At 38.0% G+C, this 25,642-nt stretch overlaps 1 protein-coding gene across 4 annotated transcripts in view; it reads left to right on the top strand.

Annotated features, from left to right (window-relative positions):
• The window catches only part of phf21b (PHD finger protein 21B), a 175,643-nt gene extending 150,327 nt beyond the window's left edge, over positions 1 to 25,316 (top strand). For all 4 annotated transcript variants that reach the window (XM_051920425.1, XM_051920421.1, XM_051920424.1 and 1 more), the window contains 5 exons: positions 8,444 to 8,466; positions 10,699 to 10,857; positions 11,962 to 12,034; positions 13,705 to 13,808; positions 23,780 to 25,316. In XM_051920425.1, the coding sequence (XP_051776385.1) occupies positions 8,444 to 8,466; positions 10,699 to 10,857; positions 11,962 to 12,034; positions 13,705 to 13,808; positions 23,780 to 24,031 (611 nt within the window). In that variant the 3' untranslated portion in view covers positions 24,032 to 25,316. The remainder of the gene's footprint in view (positions 1 to 8,443; positions 8,467 to 10,698; positions 10,858 to 11,961; positions 12,035 to 13,704; positions 13,809 to 23,779) is intronic.
• The last annotated feature ends 326 nt before the right edge of the window (positions 25,317 to 25,642 follow it).

The raw sequence follows: 25,642 nt of genomic DNA, 5'->3' as shown, positions 1-25,642 counted from the left end.
TGGGTTTCCTCCGGGCGCTCCGGTTTCCTCCCACAGTCCAAAGACATGCAGGTTAGGTGGATTGGCGATTCTAAATTGGCCCTAGTGTGTGCTTGGTGTGGTGGGTGTGTTTGTGTGTGTCCTGCGGTGGATTGGCACCCTGCCCAGGATTGTTTCCTGCCCTGTGTTGGCTGGGATTGGCTCCAGCAGACCCCCGTGACCCTGTGTTCGGATTCAGCAGGTTGGAAAATGGATGGATGGGATAAGATATTTTCATAAAGGTTCAAATTATATTTGAATAGCGATTGTCAATCTGACAGTCCTAATATATGTACTGTATATACAGTATACTAGCAAAATACCCGCGCTTCGCAGCGGAGAAGTAGTGTGTTAAAGAGGTTATGAAAAAGAAAAGGAAACATTTTAAAAATAACGTAACATGATTGTCAGTGTAATTGTGTTGTCATTGTTATGAGTGTTGCTGTCTTTTATATATATAATATACACACACACACACACATAAACATATATATACATATACATATATACATATATATACATATCTACATATACACATATCTACATATATATAACATATACACATCCACATATATATACATATATATATACACATATCAACATATATATACACACATACATAAACACACACACATATACATTCACACATACATACATACATACATACACACACACATATATATATACACAGACACATATATATACATAAATATTTACATATCTACATATATACACATCTACATATATATACACATATATATACATATCTACATATATATATATATATATATATATATATATATATATATATATATATATATATATATATATATATAGCAAAATACCCACGCTTCGCAGCGGAGAAGTTGTGTGTTAAAGAGGTTATGTAAACATATATATACATATACATTATACATATATATACATATCTACATATACAGATATCTACATATAGCAAAATACCCGTGCAGAGGTAGTGTGTTAAAGAGGTTATGTAACATATATATACATAAACATTTATACATATATATACATATCTACATATACACATATCTACATATACATATATATACATATACACATCCACATATACATATATATATATACACATATACAAATTTACATATCTACATATATATATATATATATAGATATAAATATAGACATACATATATACATACATACATTCACATATATATACTGTATATATACATATCTACTTATTGGCTCCTGTATTTAGGATATAGCGGGTTGGATAATGGATGGATGGACATCTGTATGCATAGCCCTATTTGCCAGTATTCGTTTTTTTTCTTTCTTCAGTAATATTTCAGTAAACCCGGAGCTTGTCAGTTCAAATCCTGGGTACTGACACCACTGTGTGACCCTGAGGAAGTCACTTCACCTGCCTGTGCTGCAAAAAACAAAAGTAATGTAACAAATTGTACCTCAGATGTTGCAAGTTGCTGGAATAAAGGCATAAGTAAAATAGATAAATATGTATTATACACATAGGAACTATTCATTTATTTTCAGTTAAGTCATCTGCAGCAAACTTTTATAAATGAGGGTTTCTCATTTTTAGATAGTGCAAACTGTTTCTTCTTCATTGACGTTTTCTCTTGGAGAGGTTTTTTCATTTCATTGAAAATTAAAGCAGCAGCTGCCAAAATATGTAGCTTTCTTATTAATTTTTCAACATTGTGTAAAATAAATTTATAAAGTAACATAAAAGGTTTAAATACTGGTTATCCTTTTACACTAAAATATTACTAAAGAGATACAAAAAAAGTAAAATGGATATGTTCTTTTTCTTTAAGGAGATTAAATATTACTGAAGAAAGAAAAAAATAAATAAAACAGCCAAAGGGGGCTATGCATACGAACTTAAAAGGTTTAAATAAAACAGAAATATATATTTTATTTTTACTTGCTTAACTTGTGGAGGGTGTATCCTGTAGCAAAGCCCTAACTTTTTTTGTGAAAGCCCGTTTCAGTCAATAAGTCTTAAAAAAAGGTGTAAAGATATTGACAATAAGCTAAGCAAACCCAGGAAGACATGGAATCGTTTAAATCAAGTATCATTACATCTTCCTTTCTAAAGAGAAGTAAGGCAGTACTTATAAGCTTACATATTTTATATATAAACATACATACATATATATATATATATCTATATCCGAAGCCGTGCAAGCACACTCTTGAGAATGCAACGTATAGTTGTACAGAAGAAAAGCAATCTTGCCTCAAATGAATGGCAACCTTTTGTAGGTCTATGAACTTAATTTAAACTTTTAGGTTTACACGGTGCTTTTCTTTCCGAAGTACCTGCACTCATGAATATGTCTGTATGTGTCAGTCAGTCAAGTCCACGCGCTTTGCACCGGCGAAGTACCGCTTTTAAATTTTTATTAAGAAGAAAAGAAAACCTTTTTAAATTGAGGGAAAATATACTAACAACAGTTTGTTAAGGATCTGTTTTTTTGTGAAGCTGCCTTCACTCGAGTGATCACTTCGACCTGACTTGCTGGCCAACTATAAGCGTTACCTGGTAGGTAACCACCCATACAATCAGATTGTGAATCAGACTACGAATGCCGTGAATGTAATTACTCCGATCTACATGTTGTCAAATAAACGAACCACACGCCGTGGCGCGGAATGTAATTACCCCCCGATCTACATGTTGTCAAATAAACGAACCACACGCCGTGGCGCAATTTATGGGGCTTTGCCTGTAGCACTGACGTCCGAGGTTCGATTCCCGTAAGGGAGTGAAGTGAGTGGCTGGTTACCTACCAGGTAACGCTTTATGGTTGGCCAGCAAGTGAGGTAACATCAGCCACGGTGCCTTCAGTTGTGAGAAGCAGATCATAGAATGATTGAAAATAGTTTACTGTCAAATAATGCAAAGAGTACGCGACACGTCTTTCCCCCTTATTCTTGGCTCATCAGGCGTACACACTCACTGCACTTGCTTACGGTAATCGAACCTCGGACGTCAGCGCTAGAGGGGCTTAGCAGCAGTGAAGTATTGCTTTTAAATTTTAATTAAGAAGAAAAAGAAAACCTCAGAGGTTCGATTCCCGTAACGGAGTGAAGTGAGTGGCTGGTTACCTACCAGGTAACGCTTATGGTTGGCCAGCAAGTGAGGTAACATCAGCCATAGTGCCTTCAGTTGTGAGAAGCAGATCATTGAATGATTGAAAATAGTTTACTGTCAAATAATGCAAAGAGTACGCGACACGTCTTTCCCCCTTATTCTTGGCTCATCAGGCGTACACACTCACTGCACTCGCTTACGGTAATCGAACCTCGGACGTCAGCGCTAGAGGGGCTTCGCAGCGGTGAAGTATTGCTTTTAAATTTTAATTAAGAAGAAAAGAAAACTTTTTTAAATTAAGTCTTAAAAAGAGGTGTAAAGATATTGACAATAAGCTACGCAAACCCACCAAGAAATGCAATCGTATAAATCAAGGCGCGAGTCGAAAAACACCATCCCTTAATATTAGTTAACGATTAACACATTTCTATATGTATTGTAAGCATACAATACAACTGATAATATGTTGCGCTTATTTATCTGGTGTACCGACATTTTTGCGCGTTTAACGTCTGAAATCTTACGTGGTTTGTGCCCTTCAGAATGAAAACAGTTTGCATTTACCTTTTTAGTAAAAGGCGAGCTTTTAAGCCTGAGAAATCACCCCGTAAATGCACACGTTTAATTGCACATGTGTTAATATGTATGCTTACACAGTATTAAAAGACAGTGAACAACATCATTTACCTTTGTTCCCGCGTTTGATAAAAGGCGAGCTTTTAAGCCTGAGAAATCACCCCGTAAATGCACACGTTTAATTGCACATGTGTTAATATGTATGCTTACACAGTATTAAAAGACACTCAAAAATTAACGTCATTTACCTTCGTTCCCGCGTTTGACTCGTGCTGTAAATCTCTCCTTGTTTTTAGTTCACGTGATTACGTAGGAGGCGTGATGACGCGATACGTGACTCCGCCTCCTCCATTAGAGTATATGGACAAAAAACAGGTTCCAGTTATGACCATTTCGCATAGAATTTCGAAATGAAACCTGCCTAACTTTTGTAAGTAAGCTGTAAGGAATGAGCCTGCCAAATTTCAGCCTTCCACCTACACGGGAAGTTCGAGAATTAGTGATGAGTCAGTCAGTCAGTCAGTCAGTCAGTGAGGGCTTTGCCTTTTATTAATATGTATAGATTATACAGTGAATATAGAAAAGAACCACCCCCCCTTCAAAATGTTCATATTTTGTTGCCTTGCAGCCTGAAATGAAGACACACAAAATATATTTTTCCAGCTGTATTTACTCAATGCAACTTATAACAGCCAAGTGAAAGATATAATAACAACTGTTAAAAAAAATAAAATAAAAAAACAGAATCACTGAGATTGATAAAGCATCAGCCCCTCTTAAAAATACTTGTAATGTCAATCAGATATAAATAAACACCTTCTCCATCTCACTCCAATCTAAGTGGCTTCTAACTGTGATCAACTGCAATCATTCTGAGTCCCTCCAAACCAGATGGAAGAGAGAAGAGGAAACTGGTCAGAGAGGCTACCAAAAGGCCTATTGCAACTTTGAAGCAGTCACAGGAATTTTTGGCAAAGAGTGTTGTTCATTGTGTGCATGTGACAACAATATCACAAATGTTCCACAAATGTGGCTTATTTGGGAGGGTTGCAAGAAAAAAGCCACTCCTCAAGAAAGGCCACATTAAGTCTCGACTGAGCTTTACCAAAATGCACCTTGAAGATTGGTGGTAGCATCCTGTTGTGGAGGTGTTTGTCTGCAGCAGGGACTGGGGCGGTTGTCAAGAACGAAGGAGAAGTGGATGGTGTAAAATACCGTGAATTCTTGAAGAAATCCACTTCCTTCTGCCAGAAAGGTGGGTGTTAATGGGAAAAAGGTTAACCTTCCAACATGACAAGGAGCCGAAGCACATGTTGACAACACAGTGGGTAAAGGAGAAAAAGGTGAATGTCCTTACGTGGCCTAGTCAGAGCCCAGACGTAAACCGTATTAAAAATCTGTGGAATGACTTGAAGGCTGCAGTCCACCAATTGTCACCATCCAATTTGGCTGAGCTTGAACAGTTCTTTAAAGAAGAGTGGGCAAATATTGTATCGCAATAGATTCTTGACTGTAATCATAGCAAAAGGTGATTCCACAAAGTACTGACACAGGGTGGGGGTTATCCTTTAACTATCTCAGTGATTCTAGTTTTTTACTTTTTTTCTGAACTGTTGCTATTACAGTAATCCCTCGCTATATCGCGCTTTGCCTTTCGCGGCTTCACTCCATCGCGGATTTTTATATGTAAGTATATTTAAATATATATCGCGGATTTTTTGCTGGTTCGCGGATTTCTGCGGACAATGGGTCTTTTAATTTCTGGTACATGCTTCCTCAGTTGGTTTGCCCAGTTGATTTCATACAAGGGACGCTATTGGCAGATGGCTGAGAAGCTACCCAACGTACTTTTCTCTCTCTTGCGCTGACTTTCTCTGATCCTGATGTAGGGGGATTGAGCAGGGGGGCTGTTTGCACACCTAGACGATACGGACGCTCATCTAAAAATGCTGAAAGATTATCTTCACGTTGCTACCTTCTGTGCAGCTGCTTCCTGAAGCGACATGCTGCACGGTGTTTCGCATACTTAAAAGCTCGAAGGGCACGTATTGATTTTTGATTGAAAAACAAACTCTGTCTCTCTCTATCTCTCTCTCTCTTTTTCTGCTCCTGACGGAGGGGGTGTGAGCTGCCGCCTTCAACAGCTTTGTGCCGCGGTGCTTCGCATACTTAAAAGCCAAACAGCCCTATTGATTTGTTTGCTTTTCTCTATCTCTGACATGCTCTGCTCCTGACGCGCACTCCTTTGAAGAGGAAGATATGTTTGCATTCTTTTAATTGTGAGACGGAACTGTCATCTCTGTCTTGTCATGGAGCACAGTTTAAACTTTTGAAAAAGAGACAAATGTTTGTTTGCAGTGTTTGAATAACGTTCCTGTCTCTCTACAACCTCCTGTGTTTCTGCGCAAATCTGTGACCTAAGCATGACAATATAAAAATAACCATATAAACATATGGTTTCACTTCGCGGATTTTCTTATTTCGCGGGTGGCTCTGGAACGCAACCCCCGCGATGGAGGAGGGATTACTGTATATCTTTCACTTGGCTATTATAAGTTGTATTGAGTAAATATAAGTGGAAAAATATGTTTTGTGTGTGTCTTCATTTCAGGCTGCAAAGCAGCAAAATGTGAATATTTTGAAGGGGGGATTCTTTTCTATACCCACTTGTATAAATTGTACATACAGTACAGGTAGGTCTTGGGTTACAAACATGTTCTGTTATTGCGAACGTTCAAAACTCAATTTTTTATGTAAGTCGGATCTTGCACTGAAAATACTTGTTAATGGAAAAATCGGCAAAAATGCATGATGCTTTATTACTTATTTACAGAAAAATGTTTCAGATGTGGGCGGCATGGTGGCGCAGTGGGTAGCGCTGCTGCCTCGCAGTTAGGAGACCTGGGTTCGCTTCCCGGGTCCTCCCTGCGTGGAGTTTGCATGTTCTTCCCGTGTCTGCATGAGTTTCCTCTGGGTACTCCGGTTTCCTTCCACAGTCCAAAAACATGCAGGTTAGGTATATTGGCAATTCTAAATTGTCCTTGGTATGTGTTCGTGTGGGCTGGCGCCCTGCCCGGGGTTTGTTTCCTGCCTTGCCCCCTGTGTTGACTGGGATTGGCTCCAGCAGACCCCCATGACCCTGTGTTAGGATATAGCGGGTTGGATCATGGATGGATGGATGTTTCAGATGTGTTGATAAAATTGCAGTATTGCAATATTACTGTACTTTAAACCAAAAAACACAAATCATTTTAACTGAAACTACAAGTATATACATTATGTCAATGTTATGTTGACCTTAAACATCCTACATTTTTCATAATAACACAGTATGTCATGTAGATAGTAATAAAAACCCACCACTAACTGACGATTGATCCTTCGGAGTGTCACCTTCCCCTCCTAGCAGCTGCACTCCCTCAGGTAACAAAGCTGTCAGGCATACTTTGGACAACTGGGTATTACAAGCAGTAGCTTCTTTTGCTCAGCTACATGGACAGTTGATGTAGTGACTTACCTGTGATAGAGCTTATTTCATGGCTGTGCAGGCTGCTGGTTATTTCTGATAATACATGTGCACGAAAGCACAAAATGATTGAAAATGGTAATAAAGCATGTACTGCACTGACCTGTGATTCAGCATCAGTGGCAGCCACTATGTATTCTTTTAATATTACAATATGCAAGCCTTCAAGGCAACTTGGATTACATCTTGCCTGAGGAAGGGACCTGAGTTGCCTCGAAAGCTTGCATATTGTAATCTTTCCAGTTACCCAATAAAAGGTGTCATTTTGCTTAACATCTCACTACATCCATAATGGCTAACACGGTACAACACGATAGTACTTATTACTTTATTTATATAGAATTACCATAAATGACAAGAGGATAGGATTGACATTTAGCATTGTTGTCCTCACTGCTCCAGTTGCATTAGAGCTAATGCTATTGTTTCTTTTGGTTTCTTTATAGACTTGTTACACAATTTTGTCATACTGCTCCGTAGTATGTATCCGTGCAGCCCCATATACCAAAAGCGATGAAGAGGAGAACGCTTATAATACTCTAATCAGTGGGTTCCATACATTAACAAGACATGCACCTCAAATATATTTGCATGTCTTCCTTGCATTTTAATGACCTCTTGCATCATACTGAGCACTTTGTTTATCATTCTCGCAACCAGGTAACCTGCCTCTGCTCGAAATTCACCTTTAAGTCCATATTACCGCCCCTGCATTACCATGTAGTGAACAAAATTTCTGTCGGCAACAAAGAATTTAAACTGTAACACACTACACTACTTCTTAACTGGGAAATGTTATTAGAATACAGTAACATGTTACTTAACATTGTGTTTCACCCAACTCCACTAACCACTACACCATCCTTTGAAGAAGCAGTGACTGCTATTTCTGTATAATAAAATGACATCCTATGAACAGAAAGAAAACAGTTATTTACCAAAGCCGTAAATATTGAATGCAAGAAATTCAGGTTTTTGATAAAAGTTTAAAACTAACTTCGAATGCAACAAATGATGTTATATTTGACCTCATTCATGTTGTACTAAAACATATTTCATTGCCTAGATTGTCCCTTCATCACCTTCTAAAATTAAACTATTATGATTAAAATGATCACTTTTCTTTGTGCATAACTTTCATTTAACATTGCTTCTCTTTTCTTAAAGTGGCCTAACTTTTAATATACTAACCTGTTTTTTGATTCCTGTTTGCATGCTAGCCAATGAGGATCATTGTTGGAAGGTAGGTCGTTACCATTCAAGGCTCTGCCCGCCTGTTTGTGTGCATGTGAATGCCGGATCAGTCTGGCACAGGTGTAGCGGTAACTTTTTAATTGGAAGTAACACTTTAGTGTATACAAAATACAATTTCATGTTATTGAATATTTTTTATGAGTCACTTTCTAAGTCAGTGTAGTGATGTACATTAGTAAATACCTTATAATCAAATTAGTTGGTGAATAATAGATGCATGGGAGTGCACAAAATAATTTAAGACATTCTCAATTGGGAGCTTTGATCAACTAAAATTTCTAATCTGCTTTAGATATTTTTGTTATGCTCAGTACCAGAATAGGGTTGTAGAGGGCTGGAACCTACCCAGCAACACAAGGCTAGAATCAACTGTGGACAGGATGACAGCCCTTCACATGGTTATTATAGGTTAACTTACATGCAGTGACTCCCGATTAAAATTTAGGAAACTTAATTCAGATCCTCATATTGGCCCAGCAGAGGATGTTTCCTGCCATTCCTTTTAAAAAGGCCCTTTTTTGATTTAGTGTCATCATAGTGAAGCTTAAGTATCATAGTCATCCATGGGTAAGAACAAAATCTTATACATTGTACTTTACAATGTGTGGGTTTTATTCAGGTAACTTAGATGGAAACATTTCTTGTAAAATAATAATATCCAGTGATTAAATAAAATAAGAAGAGAATAATAAATGACAAATAGCAGATTCAGAGGTCTGTAAACAAGATTGGCTGCTGCACTCCTACCTGTAAGCGAGTGCTTAAGTGTAGCGATTTCACAGCTGGCCCTACAACCTTGAATTGAGTTAATTAAATATGAGAATATGTTGTATAACCAGAAAAATCTGTTTTTATTATATCTGCAAGTCTATTCCTGATAGGTTAAACAAAATGAAAGCCTGACATTTTAGAAAAGGTTTGACTAGGACTCATGTTCATATAAATAATTAAATCTGTTTTGAGGAAATAAAATTATGCATAGCCTGTTGATGCTGATTAAACTGGAAGCCATAGAAGTCAAAGAAAGCAGCAAAAGAGTCTCTGGTTCACTGTAGTGAGTAGGCAATGCCTTTGTCTGTACTGAGTTTTATGGGTTCTACTAGCTTACTCCTCTTGACTTGCTTTGAGGATCAAGTGTCAAGAAACAAGTGTCAGGAAAAGAGCATTGAACCATGGTATAGGGGCTATTTTATAACTTTGATCAGTTACTTAAGAAATACTAGTCTAAATAAAATGTTCACATTTCTCTCTAAATAATCTTATTACATATTAGTTTAAAACATAAAAATAAATATTCCTTAAAGAAATTTAAACCTCCATCCCTTCCTTAGCTCATTTTATAATTTTTTAACTGTATTTTTTAACCAGGTTTGGTTATACTGTATGTCTTGTGTTTTGTATAGTTGATGGCAACTGTAGTAGTTTAAATCTTGTGGTTTGTGTGTAGAAAATTCTTATTAGAAATAAGCTAAGTTCTTGTATCTATAAACACATATGTAATCTAAATGTATTATACATGTAAATAAGGCATACCACATATGTACAAGTATACAACCAATTTCTAAAATAGATTTTTTCTATTACTGGGTAATGAAGAAATATATCAATGATATTTTTTATGTTACTTACCATATGTAGTTCAAAGTGGTTTCCGTGAAGAATTTTGAACTTTGTGGTTTCATCCATAATAGAGTGAAAAAAGTTTATAATGTAATACAAGCCAATAGTGACTAATATTGTATTGGCAAACAATGTAAAAAATATCCATGGAAAAAGTAAAAGAAAAATCTCATGCTGCCTAATCCACATGTCAGTTAATCATTTGTCTGCTCAAAATGTGCAAAAATATTGTTCAAAAAGGAAAAATTGCAGCACATCATAAACAGGAAACTAGTCAAAAATTAATATAACATAAAAACACAGTGCAGTATATATGCAGAAATATGGTATATATATATATATATATATATATATATATATATATATATGTATGTATGTATGCATGTATATATATATAGTTCAAAAATCTCACCCGTTTCCTGTTTGTCTATATTTCTTCATTGCTAGAGTAAACAGTCAGAAAAGGAAACAATTCAAACATATAAAGTTATGGAAAACTAACATATATAATACAAGATTTATTGAAAAGGCATTACTGTCTTTCCTCTTGTGGGATTCTGTTCCACCCCAATTTTATTGTCTGACTTGTATGTCTTTTCAGGATGACATTATTCATGATGATCACTGTGCTGTATGTAAAGAAGAAGGTGATCTGCTGCTGTGTGACAGCTGCTCAAGAGCCTATCACCCCAGCTGCATCGAGCCCCCTCTAAAGATGCCCTCAAAAGGATTGTGGGTTTGTCCTAAGTGCCAGAAAAAGGTAGGTGTCACACAGTTTTTAATTATTGCTTATCTCTTTTGTTCTTAGTGAACAAAAAGTGAATCAGTTACACAGGGTGCTATACAGTGATTCTTACATATCAGTAGTTTAACTTCCATTCATCTATCCATCCATTTTCTAACCCATTTAAGCCATTTGAGTGTCACAAGGAGCAATCCCAGTGGCGTTTAGCACAAGATAGGAGCCAAGCCTACAAGGTGTCACCCACATGCATGTAACTGCTCCTTTAGAATCAAGTGTAGGGTTGAGAATTTAACTATGTTTGTAGTGTTTCTTTTGTAATTTTTTTACCTCATAATTCTTTAAAAAATTGAAGACCACAGCTCTCAGAATGACAGCTACTGCGGCGAAATAAAAGGGGGCTGCTGGTCTACCTTTTAATTTCCACTGCATGTTATTTGCTGCTCATTGTGCCTCAAACCAGAGATTTATTTCAGTGACATCCAATGAGATTAATGTTCTGCTTTGAAGGGCATTTTAAAATATGCTGTAACCTCATACCACCTGAGCAGAAATCTAAAATACAAGACAGTTACATGAAAGTTTAATGCACATTCTGAATATAGCTTTTTTCCTTCACAAGTGAATGTATTGTTTATAATAAGGTCTACCTGTATCTCACCCACATCTCCTATAATAATTGATTTTAACCTTTTCCAAAAGATTAAATGTTGTGTTTCTTCAAGCTGTTTGCTGCCTAATCTAAAGAGTTATGTGTTACCATTTGCCTTTTTAAATAAAACTACTCTCCAAAATCCTGATCTGGATAAATGAGTATGAAAATGCATTGTCGGGGATTTGTATCATTGCAGGAATTTCATCATGGACAAATATGATTCATAATAAGCATAATGAATTTGTTTATCTGTTTATCCTAAATTTTTAATTAATGTGGTCAAACATGACCAGCTTGATATTGAAAAAATATTTCCGTACTTGTTAATATTAATTCGCCTATTTGTAGAGCTAGACTTTTTTATTTATTTATTTATTTTCTGTAGAGAATAAGAAAAGATTAGTATGCATGTGTGTTTTAAGGTTTTCAAAATGATGTTTATTATGGAACAATATCTCTTTTACCAGGTCGTTAACAAAGATGAACGGTCATGGCCTGAGAACCTGACTGCTGTCCACTCCTATCTCACCCTCAAAGCAGGTAGAATAACAGTTCAGTATCATATTGACTTGTCTTACATAGACAGATGTTTTGTCTCTTATGAATCATTTCAATTTGGTTTTGTTAAAGCTTGTATGTGGGTGAACAGGAGCTTATTTTTGTCTCCTTTTTGTTGAATTTTAGTTCTCCTGACTATCAGTGTCTGTGTACTAGTGTAAACCCAGATGTTAATTTATAATTAGTTTGTAAGGCAATGGCACACAACATGTACCCACCAGGCCATATCCAGTAATACAGTGAAATTCTTTCAGCTCATGAACAGCACAAAGGTCCCATTACTTTTATAATTATTGCAAATTACCACCCAAAAGGCACATGTAGTTGTTCAGTTTTATAAGACAGACACCCATATTTTCAAAATTCATTGTATTCTGTACAAAAATTCCACAATCTCTGCAGCTCTTAGAATACATTATAAAAAAAGAGTCATTTCATTTCTAATTTTATTCTTTCAAAGAACAGCCAATCTAATGAGTTTATGCAGTACATATTATCAAAGCACTTCCTGGAATCCTAACCAGCTGCAATGCTAAGATAGGGAAAGTAGTAATTTGTCACTGCTATATTTTACTTGTTAAAATTAGGAGGAACTGTTAAATCTGTTTGGGAGATCAGAGACTGTAACCGAAACCCTGCATAATGTGATCATGCTTACTGCATGTGACTAATACAAGAATCCAGTTTAGGAGGCATTTGTTACAGTGTTTCCATGCTGAAGAATTCATTAATAAAGTCTAAAGTAGATTCAGTTCAGCAAACTTTCAAATAGGACAGTCATCATTTATATTGCAGAGCACTATGGGATTAAAACAAAATTATTGAATAAAAATACAGAAGTACAACCATAAACAAACATTCTATGCTAAACACTTTTATGCAGAAGTATATCTGAGATTCTGATAATATTACTAATAATAATAATAATTAGTAAATACTGTATTCAGTATTCTTGATTTTGATGGAATACAGTGAAGATGTGATGCAGTCATTAGTTTTGCCAACTCTTTAAAGGTGTCATTTTCAGTGTTTTGATCAAAGAAGCATCTGTTCAGGTTAAATGCTTTTCCCCTATTTCTTTATGTGCATTTTAGCTCATAAATAAGCAGAGTAGACTAGAGTGTAGATCATTTTCAGGGTCATCTTGGTGGTTATATGGAAGATAAGAGACCCTAATCAGTGCTCAGGAGTGCAAGAGTAAAAGGAATCATGGATGATTGCTTTATAAGACTGGCCCTGACCCTGGAATTGCAATTAGCTTAAAGTTGGTAGGTGAGATGAGTGAATACTTACTGACAAGAAGAAGCAAGAAGCTTGAATTTGTAGGAAGGGAGAGAGACCGAGTGAGTGATTGGCAAAGACATTGAGGAGCAAGAGTGTTTTTCTAGTATATGGAAGTGCAAGTGCAGAAGTGTTTGTGCAAAAATACATTACAAAAAGGGACAACTTTGTGCAGACTGACCTACTAAGACAGTGTTATCTTTATTCTGTCAATTCCTTTCATGCATTTCTTTCTTCCTATAACCACTCTTTTCTCATTGTGTTTTGTTTAATTTATTTTATTTATGGTTTGACATTATTTCAGCGAAGAGCGACATTTCTGTCTTGTGAGACACAGTTAAATAAATTTGAGTTTGAACTTTTTTTTACAGCAAAAGAGGAGGAGAAAAGGAAATTGCTGAAGAGAAGCAGTGAACTGAAGATTGAGTACAAACAACTAGAGGAGCAGGATCGTCAGTTGAGCAACTCACTCACAGTAAGAGCAAATTTAAACAGTTTTTGTGAGACATAAAATATCTTTTCACCTAATGCCTACATTTTTATAATAAAGTCAGGATAAAGATATGCTTACCCCAAATATTTGTAATACCAATATCGTTGTTGACAGTCTGAAAGCTATTAGTGCATTTCAGACTGCAAACATTGCAAGAGTGGATGGTGTTCAGTTTCAAAGAGAAAAAATGGCAGAAGACTATTTGTGCAAATCACAATGATAGTTCATTATGCGTTAAGGGTTGTGAACCGCATTCTGTTAGCATAACGTGCACACCGAGTCAGGGCATCCTCAAAACACACTCAAACGTGCTCATACATGGCCAGCAGTCAGCCTGTCTCACACGTCTTTAACCAAAGTATGCGGAAAACATCCATGTGAATGTTGGAAGAATGTGCTTATCACCTGTTCATGTCTGGTTCTTGCCTTTATAACTTTTGTTGCTAGGAGACATTCCAGCCTTCCACAATATTGGACTGTAATAAGCAAGTCTGAAAAATTAATGAGAAAAAGGTGAAAGCATCCATCTTTAGATAGATAGATAGATAGATAGATAGATAGATAGATAGATAGATAGATAGATAGATAGATAGATAGATAGATAGATAGATATTTTATTGATCCAAACATATACAATTATAAAAGCAAATCACAGTTTTAATTCTCATGAATGTTATCTCCATTTAGCGTAATATTCCAAAATTATTCCTGGTGATGAGTTTTATTTCTAACTGTATAGTTTTTTTGGGGTTTTTTCTTTGATTTGGTGGAATATGAATGGTAGCATAATGATTAGTGCTGCCTTGCTGCTGTTTACAATCAGATTGGAGTTTGCATTATCATTGTGCCCTTGGAGTTCTCCCCAACAACCAAAAATCTTTCAAGTTAGGATGGATACTGTAACTTGGCCTGATATAAAAGTGTTGATGTGCACGAATGTATCCTATGATGGACTGGTGGCCAAGCAATTTGATTTTTGCATTGTACATTAGGACATTCTAAACAGGAATAGGTCATTTAGCCCAATGAAGCTCACCAGTACTATCCACTTAATTCTTCCAAAATAACATTGTCGAGTTTTGAAACTCCCTGATGTTCTACTGTCGACCATACTACTTGGTAACTTATTCTATGTATCTATAGTTCTCTGTCTGAAGAAAAACTTCCTAATATTTGTGCATAATTTACCCTTGATAAGTTTCCAACTGTGTGTCTGTTTTTCTTGTTTAACTCATTTTAAAGTAACAGTCTCGATTTGCTATACTAATTCCCTTTATAGTTGTAAACACTTCAATCATGTCTCATCTTTACCTCCTTTTGCTTAAACTGAAAAGGCTCAGCTCTTTAATATTTTTCTTATAACTAATCCCCAGTAGCCTTGGAATCAGCCTAGTCTCTCTTCTCTGCACTCTTTCTAGCACTTCTATGCCTTTTTTGTAGCCTAGAGACTAAAACTGTACACAGCACTCCAGAAAAAGGTCTAATTTGTCTAATAAGAATGGGCTGTTGCTTCCCATGACCCTATACTAGAAAAGTGAGTTAAGAAAAAACATGGATGTCTGGATATGTTTTATATATATATATATATATATAGTTTTTATTTTGTGTTTTTTTTACTAAATTTCTCCCTTTTGTGAACTGATAGAATAGTTTATGTAAGTGCTCCTGCAATTTATCATGCATACAGAGTATCATTATTAAATTTGTTGTAAAAAATGTGGATGCACAAATCACTGAAGCAAATATGTTTATGCTAAGACTGTTTGTACAATCAGATTTCTGACCTGTGTAAGGCCTTGTTTTATCCTTATTGGGGATGAAGACCTGAGGGATTCACAGGAAGAACAAAGAATCATCATAAGACAGGAGGTACTAATGTGTATAATAACTAAACAGCAGACATTGCAGATGTGAGGAAACCCCACTGGGAAGACAATTATTACTTTTCTTAATTTTGCTGTCATACTGAGCACATGTCACACAGAGATTATATATGCGGGTCATTGCCAGCATTATTCAGTCGGCATTTGTGGGAGGACAAAGGCATTCAGCTACAGGTTTTCATACATTATAATGTAGCACCAAGTGAAGGCGCGACTGCAGGCATCTTCTGATGTTGTTTTTTTTCTACAATTAGCAATTACTAGGGGTTGTAGTTCTCATTACAGTGATTGCCTATAGGTGAGCCTCTTTGAGTAGCAGGCAACGCAAAGGAATAGGTGCTTTGCTTCTCTGCTTAGTTAAATCTTTGGGGGGGGTCAACAGCCTATGAATGGGTATATTTCATTGCCATACATCATATTTTTGGGTGTTGGGAAGTAGGGAGAGATCCAAAAGTTAATTTGTGTCTAATAGCTATGAAATCACGTATACAGAAACGTGAATGAGATTTGATGTCCCTGCCTGGAATCCCTGGGTAATAAAGGCTAGGAGACAAAAAAATATGGAAAACAAAATGGGGATGAAAATATCCATTTTCATAGATGAAACACTTTGAGTCTTAATATAATGTTCTCTTAAGCAGTCGATGGTCAAATGCATGAAACTTCCAGGCTGGAGTGTCTTAATAGCTCGGGGACCAGAACAGCCTAGTAGGAGCAGAAGTGATGGCAGTCGTCATCTAGAACTAACACTTAACCTTAAAATGCAAGTGGAAACATTGTGGATAGTCAGCACAACCACTTTTTCCTTCCTCCCAATGTCCAGTCAGACCAGTAAGACATTCAACAGTCTCACTTGTCTGACACAGCAGACAAAATGTTCTTGTTCATAAAACAAAGTATATTAGTGTATTTCTTTTACTTAACTAGAGGAACCACTTTGGGGAACTGATGGCAGATATAAAACAACACTAAGTAGGTTTCATCAGTCATATGTTGCTCACACCACAGATACTGGACATTCAGCAAAATTGTTACTCATTTACTCCATAAAACACTATGTTCACGTAAACTCTTCCTGATCTACACTAAGCTCATCACCTCCTGAATCTATAGCTGTAGTTACTCGCTTGGTTCATTCATTTATTTAATTAATTTATACAGCACTTTTCATAGTGAGTGGGGAGCCACTTCAACCACCACTACTGTGTAGCAGCCACCTTGATGATTCGACGACAGCTATTTTTGCACCAGTAAGCTCACCACACATGAGCACAGGTATAGGTGAAGAATTAATATTGATAGCCAGCTAGAGACAGGGGATGATTAGGGGGCCAGAATGACCAGGCTATCGTGGGACATCTGGATATACCCTGCTCTTTATAAAGAGACCTCCATTTTATATTTTTGCAAGACAGTGCCATCACTACACTGAGGCATTGGGATCCACATTCAAACCACAGGGTAAGCGTCCATTGCTGGCCTCACATGTCTTCTAGCAGCAGCCTCAGATTTCCCTAGATGGTCTCCCATCCAAGTACTGTCCGGGCCCAAACATGCTTAGGTTCAGATGGATGACTCCTTCTGAAGTGCATGTGGTATGGCTGGATCATAATATTTATTTAGAGAAAAATATTTGTCAAAATTAAAATTACAGTGACTAGAATCTGAATTTAGCTTGATGGTGGGGCATGTTCTCCCTAAATCAGGCATGTCAAACACGCGGCCCTCGGGCCGCAACAGAAATCTGTGCGGCCCGCACAACAGATTCTAGTTAGCACTAAACTTGTACAAAATGATTACTATCATTTGTGATTGAATCATTCTGCATATTCGGCGTTACTTATTGACTTTTCTTACTTCTGCCTTCTGACAAAAGCGCGTTTTCCCATGGCATTACGGTACTGGAAACGTCATCTGCTAGTATAGCCATGAGCCTTGTCCAAAGTTAATGAGCTGCGATGTCGCAACTGAAGTGCTAGGCTGCAGCAGCCTGGCAGCAGGGGCGGCCTTAGGCATGTGCAAACAGTGTACCTGCACAGGGCCACCACGCCAATATATATTGAATATAAAACAGAAAAAGAAAATAATGACACAGCTGACGGCAATGTGGCCGAAAAACATTGTGTTTCTTGTTAATTAATACGCTGTATTTACTAATATCGCTCGAGTCAGAGCAGTAAGCTATATGTAGTATTATAATGTTCTGCCATAATGAGAATATCATGGGCCGCCACTTGGTTTTCAAGTTACGGACATGCACATATAGAAACGTGTCATGAGCACGAGGCGGTTATGCAGTGTCCGCAACGGACATGGCCATCCGCCGTGCATAAGATACCATATTGACATTGGCGGGCGAAGGGGCCACCGATTCTTTCTCTGCCCAGGGCCGCCACGAGCCTAGAGCTGCCCCTGGCAGGCTACACTACTGGCTGGGCTGCTGAGACTGGCCACTGGGCAGAACTGACCATCACGAGTAGTAATAGCTTGTATATTTTCACGTTTTTTTTGCTCTAGTGTTATGTAATTTTGTACTAGTATTGTAACGAACAGTTAGTGCAGAGTACAGCTGAAGATCTGAAGTGGACGCGAGAAGTTGGTGAGTTGTTTATTAACAAATTTTTGTGATTTTGAGTTTGTAAAATTAGTGTAGGTCAGGGGGCTTTTTGCATATTGGCTTATTTTACAATACAAACTTTGAAGTAAACTTAGTAAAGTAAAATTTGATTTTTGGAGGATTTGTTTTCCAACTTGAATAACTAAGCAATGAATTCAGTGAGCGTTTACGTAATTTCAGTTCACACGAACAGGACTTTGCGCTGCTTACGTCACCATACTCTTACAATGTTGAGAATGCGCCTGAGAATAGGTGCCTGAGAATTGATTGAACTGCAGTCAGATTCTACTCTGAAGGCAAAATACAACGAAGTTGGTGTGCCAGGCTTGTATGCTTACCTGCCACCCTCTTATGTGCAGATCCATAAGTTGGCATCAAGAGTACTGTCTGTGTTCGGAAGCATTTACCTTTATGAGCAATTGTTTTCGTTAATGAAAGCTACCAAAAACCCCACATCGCTCAAGACACTGTAAGACTCCTATATAAGCAATGAATATAATATAATGAATATATTATAATAATATAAGGACCTAGCTAAGAGGCTAAGACTCTTAATTGTACGGTGTTGTACGGAGATTGTATGGAAATAAATTGCTTTTCTTTAAACTTTAAGTATTACATTTTTTAAAGTTTTCAGTATGTTACAGTGCGGCCTGCTGACGCACGTATGGCAGTCGAAGCGGCCCACCAATGGTAGTGAGTTTGACATGCCTGCCCTAAATAAATATTAACAAATTATGTTGGCAGAATTGAGACTTTCAGAAAATAATGCTCATGCATTTATTGATGCTAAACAGCCAGTAGCCAATAGTGCAGTGGATTATAAAGAACCACCACCTTATCGTGGTGGAGGGGTTTGCGTGTCCTAATGATCCTAGGAGCTCTGTTGTCCGGGGGCTTTATGCCCCTGGTTGGGCCACCCAAGGCAAACTGGTCCTAGGTGAGGGATGAGACAAAGTGTGGTTCAGCAGACCTTCTATGATGAATAAAAAAATTTGGACGGCGTTTTCCTTTGCCTGGACACGGGTCACCAGGGCCCCCCTCTGGAGCCAGGCCTGGAGGTGGGGCTCGATGGCGAGCGCCTGGTGGCCGGGCTTGCACCCATGGGACTCGGCCGGGCACAGCCCGAAGAGGCAACATGGGTCCCCCTTCCCATGGGCTCACCATCCTATGGGAGGGGCCAAGGAGGTCGGGTGCAGTGTGAGTTGGGTGGTGACCGAAGGTGGGAACCTTGGTGGTCCGATCCTTGGCTACAGCAGCTGGCTGTTGGGACGTGGAATGTCACCTCTCTGAAGGGGAAGGAGCCTGAGCTAGTGCGCGAGGTCAAGATGTTCCAGCTAGATATAGTCAGGCTTACGACTCTGGAACCAATCTCCTTGAGAGGTCCTGGACTCTCTACCACTTTGGAGTTGCCCCCGGTGAGAGGCGCCGAGCGGGTGTGTCCATACTTATTGCCCCCCGACTTGGAGCCTGTACATTGGGGTTTACCCCGGTGGACGAGAGGGTAGCCTCCCTCCACCTTCGGGTCGGGGGACAGGTCCTAACTGTTGTTTGTACGTATGCACTGAACAGCAGTTTGGAGTACCCACCCTTTTTGGAGTCCCAAGTACAGACGCAAACCAAGTGTAATCAAGAGTCCTGGTTCGATACCCACTCACTCCTATATTTGCCGTTTTCAGTAGTAAGCTGCTCTTTTTGTTAATATTATACAGTACACACATGCACTTGATTTGTGTCTGTACTTGCGCTGTTACTTAGAGAGTCAGATCGGGGGAGGGGTGATGTTAGAGCGGGTGAGCTTATTCAGTGCTGCAGAAACAACGCACATGTTGATTTTTTTTTTCTTTCAGTACATGTGCCTTCCCTGTTTATTTGTATATCTCTGCCTGTCTGTCTCTGTATTACGCAGTGCTCTGTCTGTCTGTGTGTTATGGATCTTGAAAAAATAAGTTATAAGGACGGTTTGCTGCCTTGGAGCACCACTGCCTTACTGTGCCACAGAGACACGAGTTCGATTCCCAGCTTTGAAGAAAGTGTTTTTTTTTTCCTCAAACGGACATTGAATTTATAAATTGGTATGCACTGTAAATCGTTAACTTTAAAATGTCAATCGCGGTTATTTCTGTTGATTAATTCATGCTTTTTTACTTAGAGTCAGAACAGGAGCTTTTTCAGCTTATTCAGCTTTTGATCTGACTCAAACAGCGCCAGTATAACTTCACACCCAACCTGACGCTGTTCGTTTTCAAATAATATTGCATTACTTCGACGATGTTTTCTGATTGGTACTATTCGCGTCATAAAATGATTTCTTCAAAACGTCACATATATTTGTCTCTTTCTTTTTTTAAAATGTGCGTTGTAGCACTCAGCAACTGGCCACCTGCATGTTCTTGCGCACACTAAATCAGACAGCGCTATATGCAATCATCAGATTCAAATGTTAACAGTTATATAGCACAGAATGAAAATCAGCAGTTCTTAGCATTCCACCTACTGTAACTTGCTTTCTTTTTTCTTCGGTTATAGTCTTGAATAAAAGTGCACTTGTTTTGTTATACTTTTACATCAACATATGTTCCTGTGTTTGAGCTACATGGGCATGCTCAAAAATACACGTATAATGCCACGAAAAGTGCATGCAGACACTTCAGTTCGCAAGCATTGGTACGACAATGCAGTCACAAGTACACTGCAGAGCTTTAGCGCGTCTTTATGTGAAAACAGCATCAGATGGGGAGTGTCTGATGATTGCATATAGCGCTGAAGTTACTGCTCTTTACTATGCTTTCCTCTGCATGTCCTGGAGTACAAAAGAAACAGCATACAGCAACACGTGGGGACTGGCAATACTGGGGGGAAAAAACACACGGTCGTATGTATCGTGATACACTGCAGAACTATAGCGCGTCTTTATGTAAAAAGAGCAGTGTCAGGTGGGGGGCGGTAGGGATGGATCCTGAACGCGACTGAGACAATGAAAAGTGAATTTTAAAAAATAAAGCTAACCTTTACAAATATCATAAATTACACCGGCTGTTACAGACTGAAATCAAATGTATCATTTTATTCTAAAATAGTGAAAATAAGAACACTTCTCAAATGGGAGTTGTGCAGGATCAAACTCATGATCTTCTGATTCCCAGTCAGCGACTGATACTGTTACGCCACGGAAGCAGTGATAGTTAAGTCATGTCAATGTCTCACACTAAGATAGGTTTTTTTGGCGGTGGCTTTTTTTTTGTACCTTTTGTGAAAGTGTTTCTTTGATATTTGGACTTCAGGCTTCATACATTATATAGTTTATGCCTACATTTTGTCATTTGCTACTAGAATATTGTAAACCGTTTCTGTTTTAACAATGTGTTTACACAGATTACTGTAGAAATGCAACACATATGAAATGCGTGTGTTCCAAATAACAATCTTATTATTTCTACTCTAAAACTCCACTTCACTCCCAGATAATCAATCAAGGCATTAGCTGGGAAAAGCCTGTTTACGTTCTAAGTCGTTGGGGGGATGGAATAGCCGGCTGCTGGCAGCTTGTCTTTATCAGTACATTTAGATGACAAAAGACGCTGGCGGAGAGGTGAGAAAGGTTTTAAGAAGTGATTTAAGGTGGGCCGGATCTACGAGTTTTTTCGTAGGCTCTGGTAATTCTAGTGTTAAAGACGGGGTGAGAAGCTCAGTCATCTGGGAGGAGCTCAGAGTAGAGCCACTGCTCCTCCACATCGAGAGGAGTCAGATGAGGTGGCTCGGGCATCTGATCAGGATGCCTCCTGGACACCTCCCTGGTGAGGTGTTCCGGGCATGTCCAACTGGGAGGAGGCCCCAGGGAAGACCCAGGACACGCTGGAGGGACTATGTCTCCCGGCTGGCCTGGGAACGCCTCGGGATTCTCCCGGAAGAGCTAGAAGATGTGGCCGGGGAGAGGGAAGTCTGGGCATTTCTGCTCAAGCTGCTGCTGCCCCCACGACCCGACCTCGGATAAGCGGAAGAGGATGGATGGATGGATGGCACCAAAGTTAATTGTGAACAGCAGAGTGGAGCTCCAGCTATTTTGATGGCCGCAGATAGAGTAGAATCTAATCAGTCATAAAAACATATAATTGAGACATAACAAAAACAACAGATATACAGTAACTAGCGGTTTTCTTCAGGTCTTTGAGGGATGACTTGCTGAACTGTTAGAACCGCTCAGATGTTCAAATAGTGCAGCATGAGAAAAATTATTTGTATTTCAATTTAAAACTGACAAAAAACATCAAGTCTCCAGTATAAACCATGCAATGTGTTTTTATTCAGAGTTTTTAATCAAATGTGCAAAAAGAATGTCATAATTACATCCCAGGATGGTACAGGGTTTAGTGATACTACGTCACAGTTCTACAGACCTGGGTTCAGATTATCGCCTGTACTGAAGTTATGTGTCCTCTCTGTGTGTGTTTTTCTCAGGGTATTATTCTGAATATTAAGGCTATATCACATGAGATGACTTTTCCAGCAATTTTCAGTTAAAGCTCACATTTACAGTCAGTGGCGCACTTCCGTAAAGTCAGCCACACAATGTCACATGCTTAGTGACTCACTCCAACAGAGTCAAAAGGGTGTGATTTTGTCTTTAGTCGTAGATGTGGGCTCTCTGTTTGTGATAGCTGACGAACAATCAATGCTAATCTGGAAGTGCAGTGCCTATAATGATGCAACAAGGAATAAGGAACATAGGTGTTTTGGACCTCACAAATATAACAGAAGCTTTTCTGTCTGATGTCTTATATTTTACATACCACAAGATAATGGGGGAAAAAAAGTGATGAGATTGCTCTTGAACTCATCATACCTGTTAACCCTTCATATAGCACAGGTGACAAACTATCGGCTGTCACAAAAAGGGATAAACACGACTGTTCTGCATAGTCATTCTGTAATGTCAATTGACATGGTCAAGTGATGAGATCAGCAACTGCAGAAGGCAAGTCTGACATACCCAATGTCTAGAAGTCGTGTAATGTGACATAGGCATTAGTTCAAGTGGTGACTCTAAATTGTCACATTGTAGGGAACTTTGCCTTGCAATGAGATTTAGAGTCCCATCCAGAGCCAGTAATTAGAAAAGAGGTTCCAGCTAACTGTCATCTAGTCCAAAAAGTGGATGGCTGTGTGTTTCTGAACAGCAAGCATCTTATTTAGAATTACTTTCTTCCAGGTACCCCATTCTGTCAGTGTAAGTGTTGATTGTCTGTGAGGATCTGAACATTTGGTTCAAAAAATGGAACACATACATTTAAAAAAAAGTTGAAGACCTTTATCACCTAAAAAGCTTAGACAGTTTATTGTTACTTTCATTTGCTTTGCTTCTATTAACTGTGCTTTATTGTAATGTTATTTATGATCAACTGTTTTCCATCACATCTTTGTGTATTTACTTTCTGTATTTGTTTCTATTGCAGAAATGTATGGATTTGAAAAACAGCCTGGTAGCTCGACAGAAAGGCACTCAGGCCTCCCTTGAACGGCTAAAAGCGCTGATCAGACTCATTCAAAGGGACCAGGTGATCCAAGTAACAATGACTGCCACCACCACAGTAGCCACCTCACTCTTAACCATCCCGTGGATTAAACCTGCTGCCACCGTGGGACCCACTCCCTCTGCTCCCAGCAATGTTCAGAAAATCTTACCCACAGCAATGGATAACAACTGACCCTTCCATTAACCCCAGAGCCTTCGCCCAAAACTAACAAATGAACAGTGAAGCAGTCCTTTTTAAAAGGCTTCTGGAGATTAAAGAACATTTTTTATATCCTGAAATACCATAGAAACTTAACTTCAAACAAATTACTAACCAATGCAGTTTGTAGAGAGCAGCTGTGGCACAAATATATCCCACAAGCAGCTCGAAAAATGCATATTTTGTAATGCCAACACCTTCAGTGCTTAAGAGATTTTTTTTTTAATTCTTGGCCTTAATGTATTTATGGATTTTAAAAAAAGACAAAAATAGAAAAATGGCCAATAGATAAACAATGAAAAAAACTAGTATTCTGTATGGAAGTTTTTTTTATTTTGTTTTCTGGTGGTGATTTGGGTTAAGAAAACAAGGTCTGCATATAGTGAGAAACAAACTAGTTACAATACATGTAGAGGTAGTTTAAAAAGAAAATAATTATATAAAAAAAATATAAAGATGAATCCAATAATAATTGGACCTCTGTAGAATATATCCGACTAGGAACATGTACACTGTCCGCCATATTAATTCAGGTGAAAGTGGGTCAAAGAAATTGTTTTTCATTGTGTATGAATCTTAAAGAGCCTTCAAACAAAAAAAATAATAATTTTTCAGTATTATAGTTTAGAACTTCAGATATTTAAAAAGATAACACTGTACGGAATTCTGCATTTCTATTGATAAAATGAAGTATTTTCCTGTTGATGCTTGTTGATTACTAAAACTGAAGTATTAGAAGAGGGATCGCTGAAAGACTGTCTATTTTAATTTATTTTGGACGGTCCTTACTTCTTATCTGCTTTTGATGTATTTTTTTTAAATACATATATTTTGTGAGAGAAATACTACTATTTCCCAGCATTTGGAATGGTGGATAATATTTGGAAAGTGTGTTTTTTGTTTTATTTATTTATTTGTTTGTTTACGTCTCTTTGATATATTTTTTACTTGTGGAAAAAAAAATGACTTCATTTGCCAGTACAGACAAATATGCCAAAAAAAGTACCTTTGTACTGTCATTACATTCATTTATAGTTGTAAAATATTAGTACTATACAGTTTCTACTATTGATATTGTGTACTTTCCAAATAATATCTACTAAATGCTGCAAAAAACAAACAATGTCTGTGGCTTATATATCAGTTTTGTTTTATTTTTTGGTTCTACTAGGGCTGCAAAACTGAGAATTGCGGTTTACTGAAACTGTATTTTTTTTTCTTACTTTCTGCCCATTTTACTGGGATAGTGTGGAGAAAACGAGCCCTTGGAAACCTCCCTTCATGTGTTAGTCTTCCTGCTAATAACAGATTTGCTGGCTCCTTCTGAGGCTGTTGGGCCCTTGGATACTCACTTTTAATGCCTCTTGCTCTCAAGCTTTCAGTCCTTGTCCTGACAACTACCTGTGCTTGAAGTGTGAGGTGGCCTTTTTCATTTTTTGTATTTGTGTTGGACTTACTGTTTATGTTATTTTTTTGTTCATTACTTGATTTATACATGCAGTATCCCCTTGGTTGTAAAAGTTAGTAAAATTACTCTTTGTGTACATTGCTATGTCTGACTACTGCTCTTAGGCAGCTGACATA

Source organism: Erpetoichthys calabaricus, chromosome 1 (assembly GCF_900747795.2).
Source record: "Erpetoichthys calabaricus chromosome 1, fErpCal1.3, whole genome shotgun sequence".
In the NCBI taxonomy this organism is placed as follows: domain Eukaryota; kingdom Metazoa; phylum Chordata; class Cladistia; order Polypteriformes; family Polypteridae; genus Erpetoichthys; species Erpetoichthys calabaricus.
The sequence above is the reverse complement of the archived record's forward strand: the minus strand, read 5'-3'. Positions and strand labels throughout refer to the sequence as shown.